The sequence below is a fragment of the Botrytis sinoallii genome (assembly GCF_014898435.1).
Source record: "Botrytis sinoallii strain Bc 23 chromosome Unknown BSIN_013, whole genome shotgun sequence".
In the NCBI taxonomy this organism is placed as follows: Eukaryota; Fungi; Ascomycota; class Leotiomycetes; order Helotiales; family Sclerotiniaceae; genus Botrytis; species Botrytis sinoallii.
In genome coordinates this window covers 1738637-1761687 of record NW_024066040.1, presented here as the reverse complement: position 1 = coordinate 1761687, position 23051 = coordinate 1738637, and the positions used below count along the sequence as shown (strand labels likewise).

General features: G+C 38.0%; 6 protein-coding genes across 6 annotated transcripts; 3 read left to right on the top strand and 3 right to left on the bottom strand.

Annotated features, from left to right (window-relative positions):
* Positions 1-7091: 7091 nt before the first annotated feature.
* Positions 7092-7971, bottom strand: EAF02_007797 (uncharacterized protein; the record flags this gene model as incomplete). The annotated part of the gene is made up of 3 exons (XM_038903845.1): positions 7092-7477; positions 7551-7666; positions 7730-7971. The coding sequence occupies 3 exons, from the start codon at positions 7969-7971 to the stop codon at positions 7092-7094; spliced, it is 744 nt and encodes a 247-aa protein (XP_038756659.1).
* Positions 7972-9480: 1509 nt separating this feature from the next.
* Positions 9481-9756, top strand: EAF02_007796 (uncharacterized protein; the record flags this gene model as incomplete). The annotated part of the gene is made up of 1 exon (XM_038903844.1): positions 9481-9756. The coding sequence occupies one exon, from the start codon at positions 9481-9483 to the stop codon at positions 9754-9756; it is 276 nt and encodes a 91-aa protein (XP_038756658.1).
* Positions 9757-10126: 370 nt separating this feature from the next.
* EAF02_007795 (uncharacterized protein) lies at positions 10127-11685 on the bottom strand (the record flags this gene model as incomplete). Its single annotated transcript, XM_038903843.1, has 5 exons — positions 10127-10833; positions 10898-11168; positions 11218-11328; positions 11387-11574; positions 11631-11685. 5 exons carry the CDS (start codon positions 11683-11685, stop codon positions 10127-10129), a joined length of 1332 nt encoding a protein of 443 aa, XP_038756657.1.
* Positions 11686-11920: 235 nt separating this feature from the next.
* Positions 11921-12711, top strand: EAF02_007794 (uncharacterized protein; the record flags this gene model as incomplete). The annotated part of the gene is made up of 2 exons (XM_038903842.1): positions 11921-12427; positions 12484-12711. 2 exons carry the CDS (start codon positions 11921-11923, stop codon positions 12709-12711), a joined length of 735 nt encoding a protein of 244 aa, XP_038756656.1.
* A 230-nt stretch (positions 12712-12941) lies between these two features.
* On the bottom strand, positions 12942-14259 carry EAF02_007793 (uncharacterized protein; the record flags this gene model as incomplete). The annotated part of the gene is made up of 3 exons (XM_038903841.1): positions 12942-13115; positions 13166-14113; positions 14170-14259. 3 exons carry the CDS (start codon positions 14257-14259, stop codon positions 12942-12944), a joined length of 1212 nt encoding a protein of 403 aa, XP_038756655.1.
* Positions 14260-15022: 763 nt separating this feature from the next.
* EAF02_007792 (uncharacterized protein) lies at positions 15023-15953 on the top strand (the record flags this gene model as incomplete). The annotated part of the gene is made up of 3 exons (XM_038903840.1): positions 15023-15342; positions 15395-15785; positions 15834-15953. 3 exons carry the CDS (start codon positions 15023-15025, stop codon positions 15951-15953), a joined length of 831 nt encoding a protein of 276 aa, XP_038756654.1.
* Between the last annotated feature and the right edge of the window lie 7098 nt (positions 15954-23051).

Genomic DNA, 23051 nt, shown 5'->3' with positions numbered 1-23051 from the left:
AGTATGATCTGTGGGAACCCGGAAGTAGCAACTGCCAACCAAGTGACACGCTTGCACAATGGGCTGCCGAACAGGGAATGGAGTATATCGGGACTCCTGGTGCCCCTACGCATGCGAGGGGACACGTTCTGGACCTGACCTTTTCCAACCTGATCACCGCTACGACGGTGATCGATAACGACCTGCACAGCGGCTCCGATCACGCCACTCAAGTCACTACCATCTCGGACAGAGGAACCTCTGAATACGAGCAAGCGCACATCCGGATACGCGATTCAGATTTACCCTGCCTGGCAGGCATAATGGCCAACCGCTTAGCGAACCTCCAGAACCCGGACCTCCGATCTACCTACGATGTCGACAGACTGATCGCCAGACTCACAAGCGCACTGAGCGCCTCTGTAGTAGCTGTGGGGCAGAAAGGCCGCAAACCCTACCGATCATCCCCGTGGTGGACCGACGAGTGTAAGGAGGCACACCGAACATACACACAAGCCAGGAGAACTGGAACTGCTGACGGAATGGCAACTGCCCAGCAGGACCTACAGAGGGTCGTGCGAGCATCGAAACGAGCCTATTGGACTAAGCGCTTGGACGATGTACAGGACGATCAGGAACTATACAAAGTCATGAACTGGCACAGCTGACCCCAGAAGCAGGCCTCAAGGCCCCTCCTCTGGTGATCGAAGGCCAGGAGATCACTGATACCAGGGAAAAAGCCGAAGCACTCTTTACAACGGTACTCGACCGCTTCAAAGCATCGGACGATCTACAGCACGACCCTCTACAGGAACAGGGCTGCCAGACGACCTTACCATGGAAAAGAACGATCACCGCGGAGGAAGTGGAAAAACATGTAATAGGAGTCAGGAGCACGTCACCCGGAGTCGATCGGGCAACCGTTCGCCTCCTCAAGGCGTGCTGGCCTAGCAACGAAGAGTGTAATACATGAGATTTTCGCGGCCTGCCTCAGGCTCAGCTACTACCCTAACGAGTGGAAACTCGCTGAAGTAGTCATGCTGCCCAAGGTTGGTAAGAAGGACAGGACGTCCCCGAGATCGTGGAGGCCGATTGCGTTGATATCGTGTATTGGAAAGGACTAGAAAGGTACATCGCCAGTCAAATTGCATGGACGGCCATGAGATACAACGTTATCAGCCCTCAGCATTGCGGAGCGCTGCCGAAAAGAGCCGGTATTGATCTCACAGCTGCCTTCACTCATGATGCTGAGCTTGCTTTAGCAGCTGGCAAAGTGGTCACACTAGTAACAATGGATGTACAAGGCGCCTATGATGCACTCCTTAAAAGACGGCTCCTACAACGTATGAAGAAGCAGGGTTGGCCTATGGCGCTCTTGCGACTCGTTGATTCATTCCTGACTGGGAGACGTGTGCGTGTAAGGCTTGAGGGGATCACAACACAGGATTTCCCGGTCGCATGCGGTACCCCCCAGGGATCGCCACTCTCCCCTATCCTGTATACCCTCTATCTTGCTGAGCTTCTCAATCAAGATAGAGCACAGCGCTTCGGATATGCTGACGATATAGCTATATATCACACATCTAAGGACCTATCCACGAATACACGTATGCTCCGCCGAACCGTTCGACGCATCCTACGATGGGGAGATCAGAATAAGGTCTTTTTCGCTCCGGAAAAGTTTGAGCTACTTCACATATCGAGGAAGCATGAATTGCAAACCCGGCTATGAGGATTAAGTCGGGACCTAGTCATCACGCCGACCCCTCTAGGGCTCACCAACGGAGCACAACCGACCTTACGCTGGCTTGGCGTCTTTTTTGATCGGCGCCTAACGTTCCTACAGCATGTCAAAACGCGCACCGCGAAAGCTATGCGTGTTGCATCCCACATCCGATCAATAGCTCATACAGCCCACGGACCATCTGCAGCCTGCTTGCGAAAAGCGATCATTACCTGTGTACTCCCTGTCGCCCTCTTCGGCTCCGAAGTATGGTTCGATGGGCTATACAAACAACGCCCAAATGCAGGCCATGTTCCGGTCGGCACCGGGATCAAGAACACACGTCGACCTAGTCAGCAAGGACGATTCACAGTGCGGCCACGGGGAGCTTTACCCGTCTACAAGACGACCCCGACGACCGCACTCCTCGTAGAAGCTGGTCTCCCAGCTGGAATTGTTGCACTAGAGCAAGCCAGACTGAGGTTCGCGTTTCGGCTTCAGACAGTGGATGCACAACACCTACTTGTAAACCGATTGAAGCTGTGCATCAGGAAGAGAGGACGAGGCACAGGTACTCTGAAAGGTCCCAATACAAAACTGCAAAGAATGGGACGGGCGATCCCTGCCACCGAGCGCCCCAGACTCTTACGGCCTCACTTCTCTCCCGAGTGCCGCACCGATCCAACGAATGGTATGGACAAAGAGGACGCCGCGAAAGCATTCAAGGAATGGTGGGACTTAATCCCCCAAGAAGACTACTCTGTGTTTTCAGACGGGTCTGAACAATACGACGAACACGGTCACCGCGTGGGGTACGGCTTTGCAATCTACCGCGGCAAGCAACAGATCGATAGCGGCTACGGCCGTGTACGCGAACAGTCGCATGTTTTGACGCTGAGGCGATCGGCGCGTGGCGGGGACTAGAACGCCTCCTGAGCATCATTGATCGCCCCTACCAGGGACGAATATGGTTATGCATTGATAGCACCTCAGTAATCTGGGGAATGCGAGGAAGCGCCGCTGCCTCCTCTCAATGGGCATACACAAGTGCCATCAAGCGATGCAACACTACAATATTGTAATCAAGTGGTCCCCTGGGCATACTGAGATTGAGGGCAACGAGGCAGCCGATCGCCTCGCTGATCAGGGCACGGCTGGGCCGCTTGACCCTGGCCATCCTGCCTCCCCACAGTCAGCAGCTCCCGCTCTGTCCTACGTGCCAAATGTCGGCGCTCCGAGAGCAGATGGTGGAAGGAAAAAAGGGGCCTGATCTCCGAAACGTACAATGCATGGAAACCGGTATATGATACCTCGGAGCCGGAAAGCCTCAAGCTCCCTCGCGGGGGTACTACACAGACTCATAGCGATGCGGACCGGACACGGTGACTTTGCAGCCTATCACATCAGATTCAATCATGAAAATAGCACGAACACCTGTACATGCGGGATTGAGAAAAGCCCACTGCATTTCTTTCAATGTTCAATCAATAATCAGACGCGCGGCGACTGGCCGCTTGCACCAAATCGACTTCGATCCGAATGGGACGCGATAGCATATGTCAACCGCGTCCTGCGAACACAATATAGCTTTACTGACCTTCTCGCTAGATCCAGATTCTATACTAGGATATGCTCAAACTACGCGAAACTACGCGAATTCCAACCTGCTCCAATACCCCGAGGATGAGCTCTCCACCCCAATCAACCTAAGACCCGCACCGAACAGCCATAAGCGCTCCGAGCGCTCTCCCGATCGACAGCGATCGACCTGATCATCCGCCGACACCCGGATGGCATACGAACAAGGCCCTCTGAAACAGGACCACAAACCCTTAGACAGAACAGCCGCAGGATCGCCATGAGCGGTACTGAGCGGGGGAATACCAGAGGCAACAAGCCCCTGATTAGCTAACATTACACTACTATGAGCGGCTGAACGCTAGCGGCCCGTAGGCCCGCTCCTTAGTACGTCTAGAATACCCCTTGGGAGGTCAGATATTAGACGTTAATCACTATAAATAATAAATAAATAAATTCTCTTTATTCGAAGAAATGATTGTTTGTTATATTAAAGCTGTAGGGTAATATGCAAATTTACTATTAGCTGTATAAGTTTCGAATAGAAATTGAAGAATCGATTAGCTTTTATATAGTGATTTTAATGCCAATAATATTTTTGATTATTAGTTTTGCTTGTTTATAGAAGTGTTTTTTATAGATAATTAGGTATATAAAGCTGTATAGTATTGTTCTTTTTATTGAATCTAATATTCTAATTAGATAGATTAAGAAAATACTGATATTCTATATAATATTCCTTAATCTAAATCAAATTAATTAGATCAAATAAATAATAAAAAAAGAGGATATTTATATCAAATTGATTTTCTTTTTAATTTGATTATTAATTAGATTCTTATTATTATTAGTATATATCTTGTACTCTAAAGCAATAGTTTATACAAATTGATTATAATAAAGTGTTTTTTATTTAGTAAATTAATCTGATTATTGACTAATCTTTTATAAATAACTTTGTATTAAATTTAAAAGAAACTTTTTATAAGTTTTTATTTGAACTGATTTATAGATTTCTTTGAAATATTTTCAATTTCAGTTTCCGGATCCACTGATTTATCCTTTCTTTTAATAATATCAGTAAAGAGATTCTTTTCACTTTCTAAATTATTATAGATATTATATTTTAGATTTTAATTGATATTATAGCTATTATCAATATTTTTCTTATTATTATCATTCTCATTACTATCTATATCGATATTTGTTGAGAGCTTTTTATCAATTTCGGAATCCTATTATATATTATAAATTAATATAATTAAAATAAGCTTTATTTGAATCAAATATCTATATATAGCTTTTCTTTTTTATAAAGAATATTTTTTTTTGATTGAAGATAGTATTATTATTATAAAAGGAGCTGGATAGTGAATCTTTAATAAAAGAAGAGGAGAAGGTATTATAATCTCAAAGTTGGTTTTGAGATTTGGTTGTTTTTGTTGTAGATTTAGGCTTTTATTTGAAAATAATGAATTAGGGGAAAGGGACTTCGAGTTTAAGATTTTCTATCTCTTTTTTATATAAATATAAATCTTCAATTACCATTATTATTAATAATTTTGATTTTCTAAATACTTTTAAGGTGTTTTGAATAATGATTATATTATTAGCTATTGAAATAATTTTATATATAAAAAATAACTTCAAAATACTTCAAAAAAAGATTCTTTTTTTGAAAAGAAAAGAAAAAAAAAAAGATAAAATCAAAATATATTTCTTTTTCAATTCTAAATACTTTTTCAAGATTATTACTCTATTAAAGCTTTTATATGATTCTCAATTTTAAATATAGGGTTTTTAATATCGAATTGAAGTTTAAATTAAATATTCTAGAAAAACCATGAATTATTTAATGGATTTGATATTCAAATTATAAAATTATAGATTAATAATCCACTCTTTTTAAAGCAGATTGACAAAAAGACCATTGTCCTCCGCAAGGAGCCCGGCTGGTTCAGTGGTAAAGTGATCGGGCCACTCTCCCACTGTTTTACGACATAAGGCTATAGCGACGAAATTTTCGTATATATGGGCCAATCCCTATCTTTGGGATTCACATAGATTCACTTTATATGTCGTCTCATAGGTCATCTTAATGTGGACCTTATAACACAGCTTCTCTAAGCTTCAATAATCTACCGCTAACCTTGATAGAGCTTCTCTATTATAGGTTGTAAAAGCAATCGATCGAGTACTGAGAAGGAATTAGTAATCCCCCCTCCAGCCACCACCATTATGTCTATACGCCACTCCACTATTAAGCAGAACCACTGTTCCGGTTGTTTCTCTTGAGCAGCCTAATAGCCGAATCCTTCACTTCTCTGGAGTATTATTATATATATATCCGTTTCTTTAAAGTAATATACCTGTATATATTGCTTCTATTTATAAAACATAATTCTATAATAAAAATAATTGTATAATCAGAGCGTTCCTTTTTATAAGTAGAAGGAAGTGCTAGGAATATGGGGCTAATCAAATGGCTCTATTTGTAATCATTACACTGGCTTGTTTAGAATATATAAAAGGAACTGGGTTTATTCTATAAGGTTTTATTAGTATATATATTAGTGTCTTTTTATATTTATAACTCTAGATCTAGTCACATCTTTCATATCCCTCGGGAGATTCTTCACAAGACGTTAATCACTATAAATAAATAAATAAATAAAATTTTTGAAGCAGATTAATATCATTACGGAATCTGCGATAACACAAAGTGTAGATTATTTCAATAGATTCAGCACGGATTTTATATCCAAACTAGCCCTAAGTCTTTCATTCGTTGGTACCTTAGGCACTGCATAGTTGAACCGATTTTGTGTACGTACAACTGTTTATACTTATCGTATGTTCTCCTAGTTAAGTAAGTGCTTCCTGGTCTCTTCAGCATCCAGGGTAACCACCCATCCGATTGGGGTTTCCGAAATGGTCGGGATATTCTTCAGGGCGAGGTCAGTCACCTTAGTGCAGAGCTCTTTGCGGAACACATACGGGCCTTGTCGGTTGAGTATGGGTAAGGGGAAGGAGAACAATTGCTTAATAAACGTTCATTCTTCTAGAGGAGTAACTGGGCCGGAGATTTGAGAGTAAGATGAGATGCTAGATTCACATTAAGAGGGGGGATGGGGGATGGGGAATGGAATGATATAAGCTAGAGGTAATCTCTCTTATCGTAGAGAAAAATAGGAAAATATTCGGATACTCAATATGTAGTATTGAATATATTGCGTATTACTATAGTGGGATGTATATGAAGTATCTCGCATACTACTCGTACTCCCATCACTGGACTAGTCAAATGTTGTTTGAGGAGTATGAAATGTGATGATGAGGGGGTTAAAGAAGAAGGTGTGTTGAAATTGGTATTCTGCTTTGTTTGCGGAGGATATGGGGGTATGGGTGTTTGGGGAGGTGTAATAAGAACGAAGCGGCTGATTTTTAAAGAGTCAACTATCAATTAGAGCAGAAATGATATGGTTCGGGATAGTCAAGCTTTGATAATATTCATCACGATGTCACTGCAGGGCGTCAATATTTTATCCGAGTATAGTAAAATATTAAACTGAGATCTCGCAAACTTTAATAATGCAAAAGAATGACCACAAACTTTGAACTGAAATCCCCTCTTCATCAAAACTCCCTGCAACTCATTTGTAAACCACCCATCTCGAAAAATCAAAAGGAACAAAAAGAAGTCCAATAAACCAAACAGTAAAAGAAAGCATCGAAAACAACATCAAACGACCATCTCCACAGCTCTGTAGAATCCCAGATGATCGGTTGCTCTTTGCAGCCAATCCAGAAGTTACATAGCCGCTTTAGCAAGGTTGTTGGCAAAGTTCTCGTCGTTGAAAGGACAGATTGCAGCTCCAAAAAGGCCTTTAACGTTCAAAGCCTTCTTGCTAACCTCTGGCAAGAACCCCCACCACATCATGGGTAGATCTACACCCGGAGTATTGGTGAACTGCAATGCATGGTTCTTTGGGATCTGAACAAAATACTCGACTTTGGGTCTAGTGCCCTGGCGTGGGGGATCGGTAGTTTTCTGCACTCCTCCGTGGCCCGATGCCGCGGCGCCGATGAGGACGGGTCTGGCGACCTCGGGATTGTTGAACCAGACGATGACATGCTCCCAGTCGTGACGATGACCGCCGATGAGGTTTCCGGCAGCGGGATGGTCTTTGGGCCAATCTGGGGGTGTGTTAGATGGGCAGAGGGATTGGATAGAGGGGAGAGGGAGAGAGGGAGAAAGGAGAAGACTTACACCAAGCGTACATGATTCCATAGTGGCCTCCGGACCAGCCACCTCGAACATAGGTTTGGCCATACTGGGGATCATTGCAGAAACCGGTTGGGTCGCCAGTATCTTGAAGCCCACCACTGAAAGCTGTGTTAGCCAGCTTCCATCAGGAGAGAAGGGAAGGGAAGAGAGAGTTTTCATACCTTGTGTTACCGTAGCCATCGACAGCGCTGTAGGGTTTACATCCATGAGCAATGTGAATGTATGGCTCGAATTCCCTCAAGGTATTGCCTAATGCACCACCGGGCACATTTTCTGGCCATGGATGGATGGAATTATGGGGAACGACAGCGCGAGCTGTGATGTTGCTTTCCTCGATGGGAGCGCCTTTGACGGCTGCTGCTGCGGCGAGGAGGTAAAGAAGTTTGGTATTGAAGAAGAACATTTTTGAGTGGGAAAGATTGACTTTAGTTGGAGGACTGATATTGTGTGAAGATATGTTATGAGGGAGAAGAGATGATGCTGATGAGAGGGATGATGTTTTTGCAAAGGAATCTACAGTACTCATAGATTCTTCGAGTACCACTTGGTACACTTAACGACTGACAGTGAGGATGTGTAGTATGCTGCTGATCTAGGCAATCCCTAGTAAATTGTTCCTCCATTTCCTTAATTCTTTCTCCCAAGAAATTTCGAATTCGAAAACTACCTAGTAATTGTGAGTTCTAAAATTACTTCTCAGAGAAATTCTCTTGATGTTATCAGCATTGAAAGCCTAGACAACGGCCAATAGACCATGGCAGTCTTAGCCCGCGAACTCTCTTTCGAAAAATGTTATCCGATATTGAAAGTGACAGTCTTGACCTTTCCTCGATACGAGATACTGAAGACTGCTATATTTCAGCCTCTCAGGTCATCAGATGGAATAACTATCAGAAGTTATGGAATAGGTGAACTGATTGACTGATTGATTTTAAACGTCCATCTTCAGTCCAACACTTGAAGATGGACGTTAATAGAATCAATCAATCAATCAATCAGTCCAAGACTATATAGGACAGCTAGGCTGTAAGAGCCTAACAGGTAACATTTTAGTTTACAATATTGGATACGATCTAATTGGGGAAGTGAAAACAAATGCTGGGCACCAATGCCCTCTTACCGCATTGCAGATAATAAGAAAACTTGACTTTTATGATATAATAGGGAGATTAATCCCTTCTCTTTCCTCCATTACTGATTCTTCCTCGCTTACACTTATTCCTTCCTCTACTACTACTTCTCCTTCCTCTATTTCTTCTTTTTCGAGAGCTCTTATCAAACGCCAAGCTCTTGTAGCAATTTTAGTAGTATTAATAAGCTTGATAGCCAACTCGATTCCTATCTTTGTGTAAAGTAGGAACTTTATAGTGATCTTAGATATTAATATGTTCTTGAATATCTCTTTTCTTTCTGATTTATATATAGAATAAGTAATGAGGAGGTAGTATGGGGCTTCAATATTACCATATATGTATTTATTATTGGTGAATTTAAACCGATATGAGTAAGATTTAATATATCCATGTCCTAATTTGAGTTGAAAGAATGCGCTAGCAGTATATCGATTGGTTCCGCTTGATAGATTGATTTTGGAACCTTTTTTCCATGGGAATAGCTTCGAGCAAGTTGACAAGGATTAGTCTGGTCTGAGTTCGTATTGATTGAGGATAGAAAGCCATTGATCTGAATCATCTCCCTTAATAATCATACTCAAACGTCCGAAGCTTGTTTCGTTCGAGGTGGGCTGATGATATGTGAACTGAGTCTGATGTGAAAAACCTAATACCTATGACTCGCTTGACAATAGTGGATACGCTCATCTCCTTCAAGCGTCCCGAGTATTTTAAACTTTTTTAAGCTTCTTTTAAGTTTTCATGCATAAACGTTAGTTAACTCCACGAACACCACGAACATGGCTCCTTCTTTATTCCTGATCCAGAGGACTCTGCTGAGTCTAAGTGGTAGTGCAAGTCTCAGCGAACCTAACATTCAGAATCTATTCGAAATGGATAGATCGCTACTTAGAATTCATTGTTTTGACAATGGCCCTACCGCCAACAAATACTTGTCTCTTCATGCGATTAATGAAGCTTTCGACGCGGCGATCTCGAGATGTTGGATTGGGTTCAAATTTCAGGTGGCGGCAGTGGGGGGTGGTGGTGGTAGTGGAGAAAAGTCGGGTTGGTAATCCATTCTATGCGTACCCGACGGCATACTCCTGATGACCAACACAAGAATGGAAGGTCGTTCGGCCCTTTATCACACAAAAGGTCGAGCCATAAGGTTACAATGATTCTACCAAGAGTTATAACTTATAAAGCAGAGCCCCCGGTACTTGCAACTTTTCTCGGAGCATTATAGTTCCATTAAAGAAGTTGCCTTTAATCAACGCACTCTATAAGCTTGAATTGTCCACCTCGGATCAACAGCCTAAAGTCAGATCAGTCTAATAATCCAATATAAAGATTTTCTTTAATTATATCTGCTACATTCATCAGAGTTGTTGAATTCATGGTTAAACTTGTTTCTAGTGTCATTGTTGAGTCTATATTTAATAACTAACTGAGAACCGGTGTTGCACTTCTACTCCCTCTTTCGAAGAAGCTTATATTCTCCCTCAAAGCAACATACTCACTATCTGCATAGCCTAACAATCCATGTATTTCACTACTTCTCACACCTTTAATCCTAGTTATCTCCATCGCACTGTAGTTTACTAACGCCCTACCCACTTCGACTCCTGACCCTGCCACAATCCTTGCATCTGGCGATCCTGGGCGCTCGACAACTACTAGACGCACGGCTTCTTGCTGGGCAAAGCTGCCCTCTACATCTACAATCCCGGCAGGAAGCAGACCAGCTTTGGCCGCCAATGCTCGATGAGCACCAGCATCAATATAGATCGTTCCATGTGGAGAGAGGCCATGTAGAAGCCAGAAATAGCGGTCCCTAATCGGCTGATGCGATGGAAGGAACCTGGTATGTAGAGGTGGCTCCACAAGCGACGATGTTACACCAGTAAGAGATAGTGTGGAATTGGATCTCGTGAGAGTTTCTGGTGTCTGTGATTGCGAAATAATATCACCGCTTCTACCGCCCAAAGCGGAATTTTTGAGGGATTGAACATAGCTCACAATACTTGCGATGTTTCCTGGGCTAGAGGACCGTGTTATGACAGTTGTTACACCTGCGGAGGTGGCTAGACGGGCAGCAACTATTTTGGTGGACATTCCCCCTGTACCTAGGCTAGAGCCAGCACTTGATACTGAAGATGGAGAGTTAGTGCATTTATTTCGAGAGGGCATAAGAACTGAACGGGGAACGACTACCATCGGCCTGTAATGCGGAGATGTCTTCAACAACCTCAATTGCTTGTGCATCTGGATGCGTTCGAGGGTTTTTATCATAGAGACAATCGACATCAGTCATCAGGAATAAGTAATCCGCATGGAGCATAGCTGCAGTGATTGCAGATAGAGTATCATTGTCTCCGAATTTGATTTCAGCGACAGCTAGGGTATCGTTTTCGTTAACGATAGGGATGACGCCCATCTCGAGAAGCTCGTGCAAGGTGTTTTGTGCATTTCGGTATTGGGTTCGCTACAAAGTGTAAGTCGTGTAGTGATTCACGTTTACATGGTGAGCTTACATCTGCAATATCATTTCTCGTGAGCAAAATTTGTGCAACAGGTTGTTGTAAGTGAGCGAACAAGCTATCCCATAGACTTATAAGACGACATTGTCCGATTGCTGCTAAAGCCTACACCCACCAATATTAGTCAAACATCCACTGACTAGCTGCTTTGAACGAGACATACTTGTACTCGGGGAAGATGTTTTGGCCTCTTATCCAAGTCCATTCTTCGAAGTCCAACTCCAATAGCTCCGGAGGATACAATAATAACTTTGTGTCCATCTTTGTGTAGTCTCACAGCAGTCTCAACAATCAAACTCAAAATACTCAATAACGGCTCATGAGTTTTCTCATCCACGATGGAACTGGTCCCTATAATGTCCCGTGACTCAGCTTCTGGCCTTTGAAAAGATGAGGTTTGTAAGTACCTAACTTTATAACTATAGTCAAAGATTTCGGGGTCTTCATCTTGCCAACGTTCATCTTGTTATGTAGAATACGTTTGACAAGATATCAGAGACCGTCGTGTAATGTGTGTGTATACTTAGCAAATCATCAAAGAAATGAATGTTGTCTTGGGTTGTTTTATATCAATCCCATGCCGGCAGAATTTTCCCACCGCCCACCAAAAGTTATTTTAGTGAACAATCGTTGTATCAACAAACAGCGCTCTACTTGGTACATCGCAAAGCGTAAGTGTTGTAGCTACTTATCTATAATGTCATCCTCGGACGGAAACAAGCCTCCGCTTGTCCCCGACTCTGCGAAGGAGTCAGAACCGCAATTCGACCCAACTGCTCGAACACGCAATTGGTTCTCTATCCTACTTGGCACAATGCCTCCATCCCACCAGATACTCTATCGCGAAGATCAATACGCTCGCCATGAGAAGCGCGACTGCGACCGATGTGAAGAATGGCGAGACTATAACTTAAAATACTCACCAATCGTTATATTTATGCAAAAAAACATACGAGATCTCAATGGGAAGCTTGATGCAGATAATATACGTTGTAGGAGATGTCCCACACGAATCACAGAAGATGGGAAAACGGTGAGGCAAGGTGGGGGTTTTAGCCCCGAGCATGGCATTCAGTTATGTGCGAATGAGATGAGGGATAGTAAACATGTGGAGGATACGTTGGCACATGAAATGGTGCACGCTTGGGATCATCTAAGATGGAAGGTGGACTGGAGAGATCTGCGACATGCAGCTTGTTCGGAGGTTTGTCTGCCCTGGCCTAGTACGAGTACAGACAAAACAGCTAAACGATAACATAGATCAGAGCAGCAAGTCTGAGTGGAGAATGTAGATGGGCAAGAGAGTTCTGGACGAGAAATAACTACAGGGTAACACAACAACATCAGGACTGCGTGCGCAGGAGAGCAGTCAAGTCGGTATTGGCTAGACCTTGGTGTAAAGACGATGTTCAAGCCGTAAAGGTAGTTAACGAAGTTTGGGATTCGTGTTACTCGGATACTCGACCCTTTGACGAGATCTACAAGTGAGGTCGTTTCATGAGATACGCCCATGTAATAATAGAAAGTTTGCTTTGTTAAATAATCGTATTCAGTACTTAGGTACTCGGGTATAGAAATGTATATCAAGATAGGCGCCAGTGTAATGGAAACATTAGATGCAAATCCCAAACTCTTACTCAACTTGTTCTCCCCAAGAATCATCTCAATCATTCTACTCCTTAAACGCCAATGCTCAAAACAAAACAGAATTCGTCAAATCATTCCTCACGGGTCTCTACGGTGGTTTTGCTACTCTCCGGCGGAGACTTGTTACCAGTGGATTTTGAATCCCGCATACTAGCTCGCTCACCCTTCACACAGTGCTTAATAATCCAGGGGTGCTTCTCAACCTGTTCGAGGGGAATTCGTTTCTCGGGATCGAGTACCAGTAGCTATGACAATAATTAGTTTGAGACGAATGTTGAGATGAAATCGAACATACCCTCTTGATCAGATCCTTTGCCTCTGAGGAAACAAAGCCTGGAATAGTCATTTCACACCTTGCTATCCTCCTGTGTGTCATGACTACAGTGTCCTCGAAAGGAGCCTCGCCAACTAAAAACTCGTACATCAATACACCCAGACTCCACAAATCGACCTTCTCGTTGTAGTAGTTGCTGTTGCTCTGCAACATCTCAGGTGGTAGATAATCTAAAGTTCCACACATAGTATTTCTTCTGCCGTTAGGGGCATGGACACTCCAGCCAAAATCTGCGATTTTGAGCTCGCCATGGATACCCACCAGGATGTTTTCTGGTTTAATATCCCGATGCATGACATGCTTCTTGTGGAGATACTTCAGAGCGGCAGCCATTTGCGCAATGTAGTGAGCTGCTTTCCATTCCGGAAATTTTGTCTCTCTACGAAGATGCTTGTAAAGTTCTCCTTTGCCAGCAAATTCTAGAATTAAGAAGACTCGCTTGCTGTCATGAAAGTGGCCATACAATTGGAGGATATTCGGGTGCCGTAGATTACTTTGAATTTCGATTTCCCGTCGGACCTGCTTCTCTACTTTGCCCTTTTGTATCTCGTTTTTGTGTAAAACTTTCAAGGCACAAACAAATCCAGTACTACGTTCTCTTGCCAGATATACACGGCCGAATTTGCCTTTACCAAGAGGTCTACCAATTTCGAACATGCCGAGATGAAACTGTTTCACTGGAGCTGGCTCCTGATACATAGGGTTCGATTTGCGCTCGATTCTGGCAACTTGTTCAGAATCTCGGTATGTTGTAGTTGGTTTCCTCGAAGGGGAAGCTGACTCCTGTGATGAAGCTGTGACTGTTGTGATTGTGTTTACTGTATTCTTATTTTGCAAAGCCATCTTGAGAAGGTTTGCTCTATTGGCATTTTGTGATAATTGTGTGCTGGAAGATGTAGTAGATGCGATCTGCTCGGTATCAATTAGCTACGATGTATTTGATCTTTGGTATGGAAGTCATTCACCTTGGAAATGTATTTCTTTCCTTCCCCTGGATCGTTCTCATCATTTACAGACATCCGCTCAAAGCGCGATTCAAGGGCATGGGCAGCCATTGCGAGATATCCGAGATAAAGGGCAAGAATTGAAGAAAATGTTGAAAGGATCTTGGTCGATTGAAGGAGTTTGAAGGAGTCTGAAGGAGTTTGACTACTAGGTTAGTAAAATAGTGGATGATAACGAAAGTATTATTGATATATTCGAGAGATCATTGGAAATCCAAGGTGACGGACGAGACGAGAGGTTATTATTTAGAAAAGCTGGAAAAGGTAGCGGCTAAAAAGTCAATGCTTGTTGACACAGCAACACACGAAACCGATCCGAGAAATGCCCAGTGAGAAGTGAGATTTCGGAAGAGGATTGGCTGGAGAGAAGAGGAAAGCGTTCCCCACTCACCACGTGCCCACCAAAACAACTAAAGCAGCCTTGTTTCGTCTCACCCCACCAAACAGGCATAGGTAGCACACACTGACAATTGTGCATCTTCTGCGCCATACCTAGGTAGTCATACTCCCTACAGATTAAACCATCGTCACATCACTCTTGGAATCGAATAAGGAGCAATCTTCAACTCGAATTCGAACTGGAACTGGAAGTGGAAGTGGGACTTGAACTCGAACCTAAGCTTTTACTGAACAGAGCTTGAATTAGAGCTCTGCCTCTACCTTGTCTCGCATTTCATATCCGCCAAAGACGCAATCGAAAAGAGTCATCTTGAACTTGATCAGTGCTTGAATCGAACTCAGACCAGATCAATCATTCATTATTCCACACGTCGTTCATATCCAATCTACAACTCACAATCTACAATCTACAATCATGGCATTCAACGGTCCTATCAATGAGCCTTACCCAATGCCCAGTGCGGCAGATACCGCTACTGTGTCGCATGTTCAGAAAGGCTTCAAAATCAGTGCACGTAAACTCCCAATCTCGAAATCAGGTCCAATAGATCAGATGTCAGAGAAGCTCGGCATACCGGTTCCAGAGATGATCTTTGGTGATAATATGGTTGCGATCGAGCACGTAGCGAGTGGATGGCGCATGGAATTCAATGCATACGATGCCCTGGATCGCGTGGACAAGACGGACAAAAATATGTTAAAAGTAGCCTATTCAAAAGAGTGGTCAAGTAGCAGGTAGGGAGCCGGAATTCTTGGGTTTCAACATGTCAAAGCTAACATGATATAGGGAGAAAACCCATGAAGGCATCAAAGAAATCGTCAAGCCTTTCGACTGGTCATATACAACAGATTACAAGGGCACTATCACCAACGAGAAATTGTTTACGTTGGATAACTCCGATCCGATACCTATTGCCCTTCTTAAGCGTCAAGATCCCATTCTGTTCTTCGAAGAAGTTGTTTTATATGAGAGTGAGCTAGACGACAACGGAATATCTGTGTTTTCTTGCAAATTGCGGGTTATGCCTGACCGAATGCTTCTCTTGTGCAGATTGTTCATGAGACTCGATAATGTTCTTGTTAGGATCAGAGATACTAGGATCTATGTCGATTTCAACACAAGAAAGGTAATTCGCGACTATACCGAGAGAGAAGATACATTTGACACTGTCAAAAAAGTGAGTAAAATCATCAATTTCTTCAAAAAATCCACTAATCTGTAGTAGAATCTTCTTTACTCTGGTACACTCCCAGACGATCTTACTATAGCCATGCGTGATCCAAATCAGATTGCCCACCTAGTACCTGAAGTTACACATACGATCGAGAATCTGACGCTTCCTTAAGCTCTACCCCAAATATAGATTCGCATACTATTTGAAAATAAGATAGATAAAATGAATGAGGACCTAAGGTCGCAACTCATTGGCGTCATAGTGCAAAAGATGAACTAACATGATACCAAAATCACAACGCTATCTTGCTGGGGAAAACCGCAGCCTATCGAAAAATCATAGGTGTAACTCACAGTTGCCGTAAGTGGACAAAATCGAAGGCTTTGGAAGTCGGAGGCCATCCAAGAATCGCTGTCGATGATTTGGTCATAACTTCTTGGAAACAGGCGTATAACTAATGATTTCTGTTGCGCTAGAAGACTGGGCATAAAGTTTCTAAGCAAAGGATGTACATCTCTCGGAGCTCAGAATGGTCAATTGCACAAGGCAGAGGTTAATCTGCATGAACGCAATACGTACACTTATCAAAGTTTATGTTTCTTACCATTTCAATCTTCACCCAAAACTTGATATCAATGAAGTATTAACCTGATATTCAAATTCTATTTCCAGGCGAATTGAATTTCGAGAATCCCAGGCAATGGCAGCATAATAGCGTCACATTCTGCCTCGAAAGAATCGGTAAATTGTCCTGCTCTATGCAATGACAGATACAGGTATGGACACACAACAAATTTCGAAGAAAACTTTTTCTTCGAAATACAACCCTTTCGCAATCGATTTAGATTATAGCTATTAAATCAAATTGATTGCAATTGTCCCCAAGTGATTCTGATCAGTAATTGTTGTGATATTGTTATTGATATTTTAAATATAAAACTTATACGAAAATTTGTATAAAATTTTCATTCTAAATCTCCAAAATAAGAATATAACTCCCAATATAGATTATCTTAATAATCTATCAACACTTCGGGATATAGCTATGATGAAGACTTCTTCTGAAGCCTTTATTATACTAAACACTTATTCTATTATTATTCTAGGTGTTATGGCGCCAACTACATAATCTGTAGTTGCCTTTATGCCTCAGGTATAGAATACTAGTACGCCCTATTTCCTATAAATAGAGCTTCACTTTTTCATAGCTTTTCTATCCTTATAGTATAATATAAGTCTTTATCTGTATTATAACAATTTGTACCATTATTAAATAAACTATTATAGTTTTATTTCCTATTTTATTTCCAAAGCTTTATCAACACTTTGTTTTGATTATACCAATTATATCTACCATTGATCTATTGTATACCCTATTGCTAATATTTTAAGCCTCAAAAAGTACCAAAGATAGATGAACAAATACTTATATCAGAAGTGCTTGTATCTGGTTTACCTTTGTAATTCCTTTTTTTGAATTACATTCTCAATTCCATCGAAATCAATATCTCTCCTTTTACAAATCTATTTAATAATCTAAATGCTATACACTTTATTATTGCTCAAGTTATATTTGAATCAATCGAATCAATCACAAGCTTATTACAAGCCCAAACTATTATTGCTCAAGTTTAAACCATTAATGCTTAATCAAAGATTGTTAAATTGAAAGATATAATTGAAATATTGAAGATTGCTATTCGCAATAATTCGTAAGCTTTACTTTATTACAAATATTTTATCATCCTCAAAAAGTTCAATAATGATAAATAAGATATTATAAAGCATTAAGATTAGTATATAACTTTTTATAATATAGTTAATTGCTATTTAACCACAGATTACAAAAATAAATTAGAGTTTCAGAAAATCATATTTCTTATTAACCTACTTTCTGGCCCTGTTTATATAAACAATCAGATACATTTTGATATAATTATAGACAACATATATAATTCCAACCTTTGGCTTTTTGGATAGCATATTATAATAGACATCTAGTATAAATTAAACAAGTAATACCAGATTCTAAATCTCTTATACAAAGCTTCCATAGATTATAATAAATATAAAATAAAGAAGATTCTATTTAATAATTTTATTATCGAATTCAAATAATTTGTTATTAAATGCAAGAAGACTACTGAACAATAAGTCGCTGATCTTAAATTCAAAATCTTATAAGAATTAATCGATACTTCAGTTAACTATTCCAATAAACCTTCTGCTATCGATATCGATGTGTAAATAATTTAGTGGTAAGGCATTTATGATAATTTAGAGGAAAAGATTTATCTTGATAATCAATGTAAGAATCAAGGCATCAATTTCAGTGATCAGAAAAAACCTAATAAAAAGAAGCCTACTATTACTACTATAATATCTATGCTTGATCTTTCTAAAGATTTTATACAACTGGATGCTATTCACCAAGGCCAACAACCCTTATTACATTACAATAGAAAACAATATCTAGATTTTGGTTTTTGCCTTTATTACAAAAAGTTTGGTTATATTAAATTCAATTATGAAGAAAAGCGATATAATGATACAAAATATAATACCAATTTAGGAATTATACAATATCCCGATCGTCTTCCTGCTACGAATCAATACGCTTCGAATGTTCATTGTTTTCCTGTTATCGATCATTATTATAATCTTGGACCTTATTGTAATGTTTATAGCCTTATTTACTAGAATATATTCCTGCCTGCTAATCGTTTTTCGATTGCTGTGGTACCATTTCGATACGCCTCTCCAATCCCTATTGATAGCAGAGATCTGGGTGGATTTGTTGAAGGCTCTGTATATTTGGATGATAGTGGAAATTCAATTTCTTAGTTAAGTATGTTAAAAGATTAATCTCGATTTATAGTTGCGAATTGAGGTTTTTTGTGGAAAGTTTGTCTTTATAGATTAAAAAATCAATTATATTTAAAGATCCTTTGTATTTTAGAACAATAAATAGCAAATCTTTTAAAATCTTAATGGAAATTTTCCTTGTGTCTAACATAATCATCCCACTCATTGGCTTAATAGATAATAGAGTCGCGAGATATAGATTTATAAATAGAATTCTTATATCTAAGCTTGGTATTCTTATATGTCCCTTTCCTATTACTTATAATCTGTTATTTGCAGATAAAAGGATTTTTGATATCCTATTTTAGTATGTATTGTTAGATCTATGGATTAACAATTATAAAGAAATTAGCTTATTTTATATTATCAATCTTTTCAATGCGGACCCTATAATCCTCGATCTTCTATAGCTTCAGCGCTATAACCCTATCATTAATTGGGCAATAATAACTTTTAAGTTCACGTTTATGTATTATTTTAGATATTACTGTTTAGTTAACTTTGCTGCAATTATTGTTCCCGATCGTAATGATGTGCTGATTCTAGTAGATATAGTGTTTAATCCAATATTATGTATACTCATTAGAAAGTCTATTTTGAAATCTATTTTGAAGAAATCTATTTCAATCTTATATTGTGTTTTGTTGAAGAAGTTATTGACAAAAATCTCCAGACTCCTTCCTTCTTATCTCAAGACCAGTCGATATTTTTGGAATACGATTTTCTGATTTTAGTTGTGAAGAAGAATATTGATAGAAACCTTTACAATATAGATCCTGCTGATTTAATACCATCCAACTCAAATCGCTGCTATATTCATCAAATTAATAGAAAAACAGAGACCCGCACTAAGATGATACCAAACCGGCCGATCCTGAAACCGGCTCCAGTACGGATCATCGCAGGCTTTAGGATATACAAAAGATTGCTACAAAACCAAAACGTTTTATCTCTATTGAATCTCCTATTGTTATAGAAGCCCTTTAAGGAACCAATTGATGCCTTACAAAATATCCGATAGAAAATGAACGATATAAAGTTCCTCACAGTTAATAGCTTTATTCAATTCTGTAAAGATTAGGAAGTTTATATTATAAAAGTAATTTGGAATAAATTAGATAGAGCTTGCGAGTTATATTGTATAGTAATAAACGATTCTATTTAATTATATTGTAATATTATAGAAAGCGATATCAAGAAGTTTATGGAAAAGATTGATTAATCTGTATTATTTATAATAGAGATTCAAAGCAAGCTATTACTTTAGCTTTGTAATCTATTCGCTAGGTTTTTATTCTTCCTCACTAACAAGCTCCTATCACAATACTCTTGGGATTATAAGATCGAGATTATATCAAACAAAGAACCCTCATATAATAAAGGTCATCTAATATCCCTAGCCAAACTCCAAATCATTTGCAAATAACTTAATAATAACCTAAATAAAGGATTTATCTGCAAATCCCACTCCCAATCAACTATCCCATTCCTTTTAATTACAAAATTCAAAAGAAATATTCGAATTTGTTAGAATTACTGTGAACTAAATAATATTATTATTAAAAACCATTATCCATTATTATTAATCAAAAAAACCCTCAATACCTTATATTATATTAAAGTTTATATCAAATTGAATATTATTATTATATTTAATAAACTACAAATCATAGAAAATCACAAATAGAAGATTACTTTTATAATTCGTTTCAATTTATTCGAATCTCTAATAATATCTTTCAGCCTTTGTAATGCTTTTATCTCGTTTCAGAATTATATCAATCATATTCTTTTTAATCTTTTGGATAAAAATTGTATAATATATCTAAACAATATCTTAATCTATTCTGAAAATATTATAAATTATCGAAAGCAAGTTTATAAAGTCATTTAGAGATTTATTAATACTAGATTACAAATTGATATTGATAAATACAAATTCGAAACAAGAAAAACAAAATACCTCGGCCTGATTATTATTTCTAATAATATCGAAATGGATTTCGATAAGATTAAAACTATCCTCGAATAGAAATTGTTAATTAAATTAAAAAACCTTTAATATTTTTTAAGATTCGTTAACTTTTATTAACACTTTATTTACAATTTTTCTAAAATTACGGAATTTTTAAATTGTTTATTAAAAAAAGAGAATATATAAAATTAGATTGTTAATCAAGAAAATGTTTTTGAAAATCTGAAGTATACCTTTACCTCTACTCCAGTTTTTATAATATTTGATTATTATTGCTGTATAGTTATTAAAACAAACATTTTAGATTGGGTTGTAGGTGGAATACTCTCTTAATATAATGATAAGGGTTGATTATACCTGTCACGGGTTCACTAGCGTAGTATATTAGCGTAGTGGATGCTTAGTCATCTTTGCCATTATATAGCAAAATTACATCGTACCACTTTCAATCTCTTTATAGAATATTATATATCTAATCTAATACCTATCCCTTATATTGTGATAGTATATTCTATCTTCTTAAAGGTCCTGTTGTTATATATCAATAGCAATTCGATCTTGATAATAATATTCTGATAGAGATTTTGTTTTTGTTTTCGTTTTTGTTTTCGTCTTCGTTTTTGTTTTTGTCTTTATCTTTGTTTTCATCTTTGTCTTCGCTTTTAAAATGATGAATATACTTGATTTGTTGTTTATAGAAAACAGAGTTTAAATATTTGATAATCTTAAAACAAGTATTCGAATTGTTTTTGTTGAATGGCAATAGTTTGTAAATAAACTTTCAAGCGTTTTCGATCTCGATCTTTAAATCTAATACTTAGTTTTTCTAAGGATAAATAATTATATTTATATTATTTATATAGTATTATTAATAATTTATTAGAATTACTTTATAATATATAAACTAGGATGAATGTAGATCTGAATAATGAATATATAATCCTGGCTGATATATAAATCTATTTATAAATCTAGATATAATTGAATGTAATATTACAAACCAGTTTTCCTAATTATTGTAAAACATATTAGTTCAGACTTTTAATTTATTTGCTAATATTTAATAACAAATCTTCAAAATCTGGAAATCTTTAAAGAAGAGAAGATTGGTGTAATAATATAATAAAATAAGTATTTAGTTTGAAAATAAAGATTATAAATTTATTGAATATCTAATATTATTATATTTAATATTGAGAAAAAGAAACTTTTGTATATAGTTTCCTTTATTGGAGGATATATATATTAAGAATAATTAAAAAATTTTAATAATATTTTACAAAATAACTTGATTTATATAATTGCTGATTTGTTCTTTAAAAAGCTTGATAGTCTTTATATTATAATCGATTCTAAACGGGAAACAGCGATTCAGTTCGATAAATTCAAAATATTGAAGAAATAGGTCTTTGCAATATTTTATATATAATTAGAACATTTAGGTAATCAATATTATAAATCTGATCGAAAAAATGATTTTTGTTTTAAAATAAAAAGTCTCTAAAAAACTAAAACTTATAATTCGTATAAACTTAAGCCTTTATATATTAAATGATATTGAAGGGTAAAGAAAGAAATTCACAATTTGAAGCCAGAATTGCTGGGAGAATGATTATTATAATATAGGTTTATCAAAAAAACAATTATAATCAATCTTGATTTAATATAACCCTTTCTATATTTGTTATTGCTTTATATAATAATTCTATAGAGTTTGATATAGTCAAATTCCAAAATAAGGTATAATAATACAAGAAGGAGTGTTATCTTAGTCTTTATTATTATTGTAAGAAATCAGATTACTTTATTTAAAATTGTAATATAAAAAAACAAGCTAATATATAATAAATAATCAGAGGATACAATATAGGATCTTTAAGAGGGGTGTTAGGATATAGTTATAGTAATGTTGGAAGAGGAAATCAATAATTTGGTTGAGGCGGATAATATTAAAGCAATAATAATTACAATTAAAATGACTTTTAGGAATATAGCTATCAATAATAACTCTATACACAATAATAGTTTAATACAATTTATAAACTATATCGAGAATAATTCTTTAATATTTTGAAAAATATTTTTAATATCTTTTTATATAATAGTATAATATTATTATTATTATTTAATAATATATACAAGTTCCTAGGAAATATATTACCTCTACAATAAGTCGGCTGTGGAGGTTATCAAGAAATAAGGAATGGATAAGATATACTGTAGATAGTATTGAGCTGTTACAATTCAACTCTATAAATAGCAAATCTTTATTTATTCAAATTATTATATTTCCAATATACACTTTTCCCTTTAATATAATTAGTTTGATTGATAGCAAATACTCTGATAAAGTATTCACTGATTGATTATTTGTTAATCAATATAAAATTCATATCTAACTTTTATTCTATTATTAATAGCTTTATTTA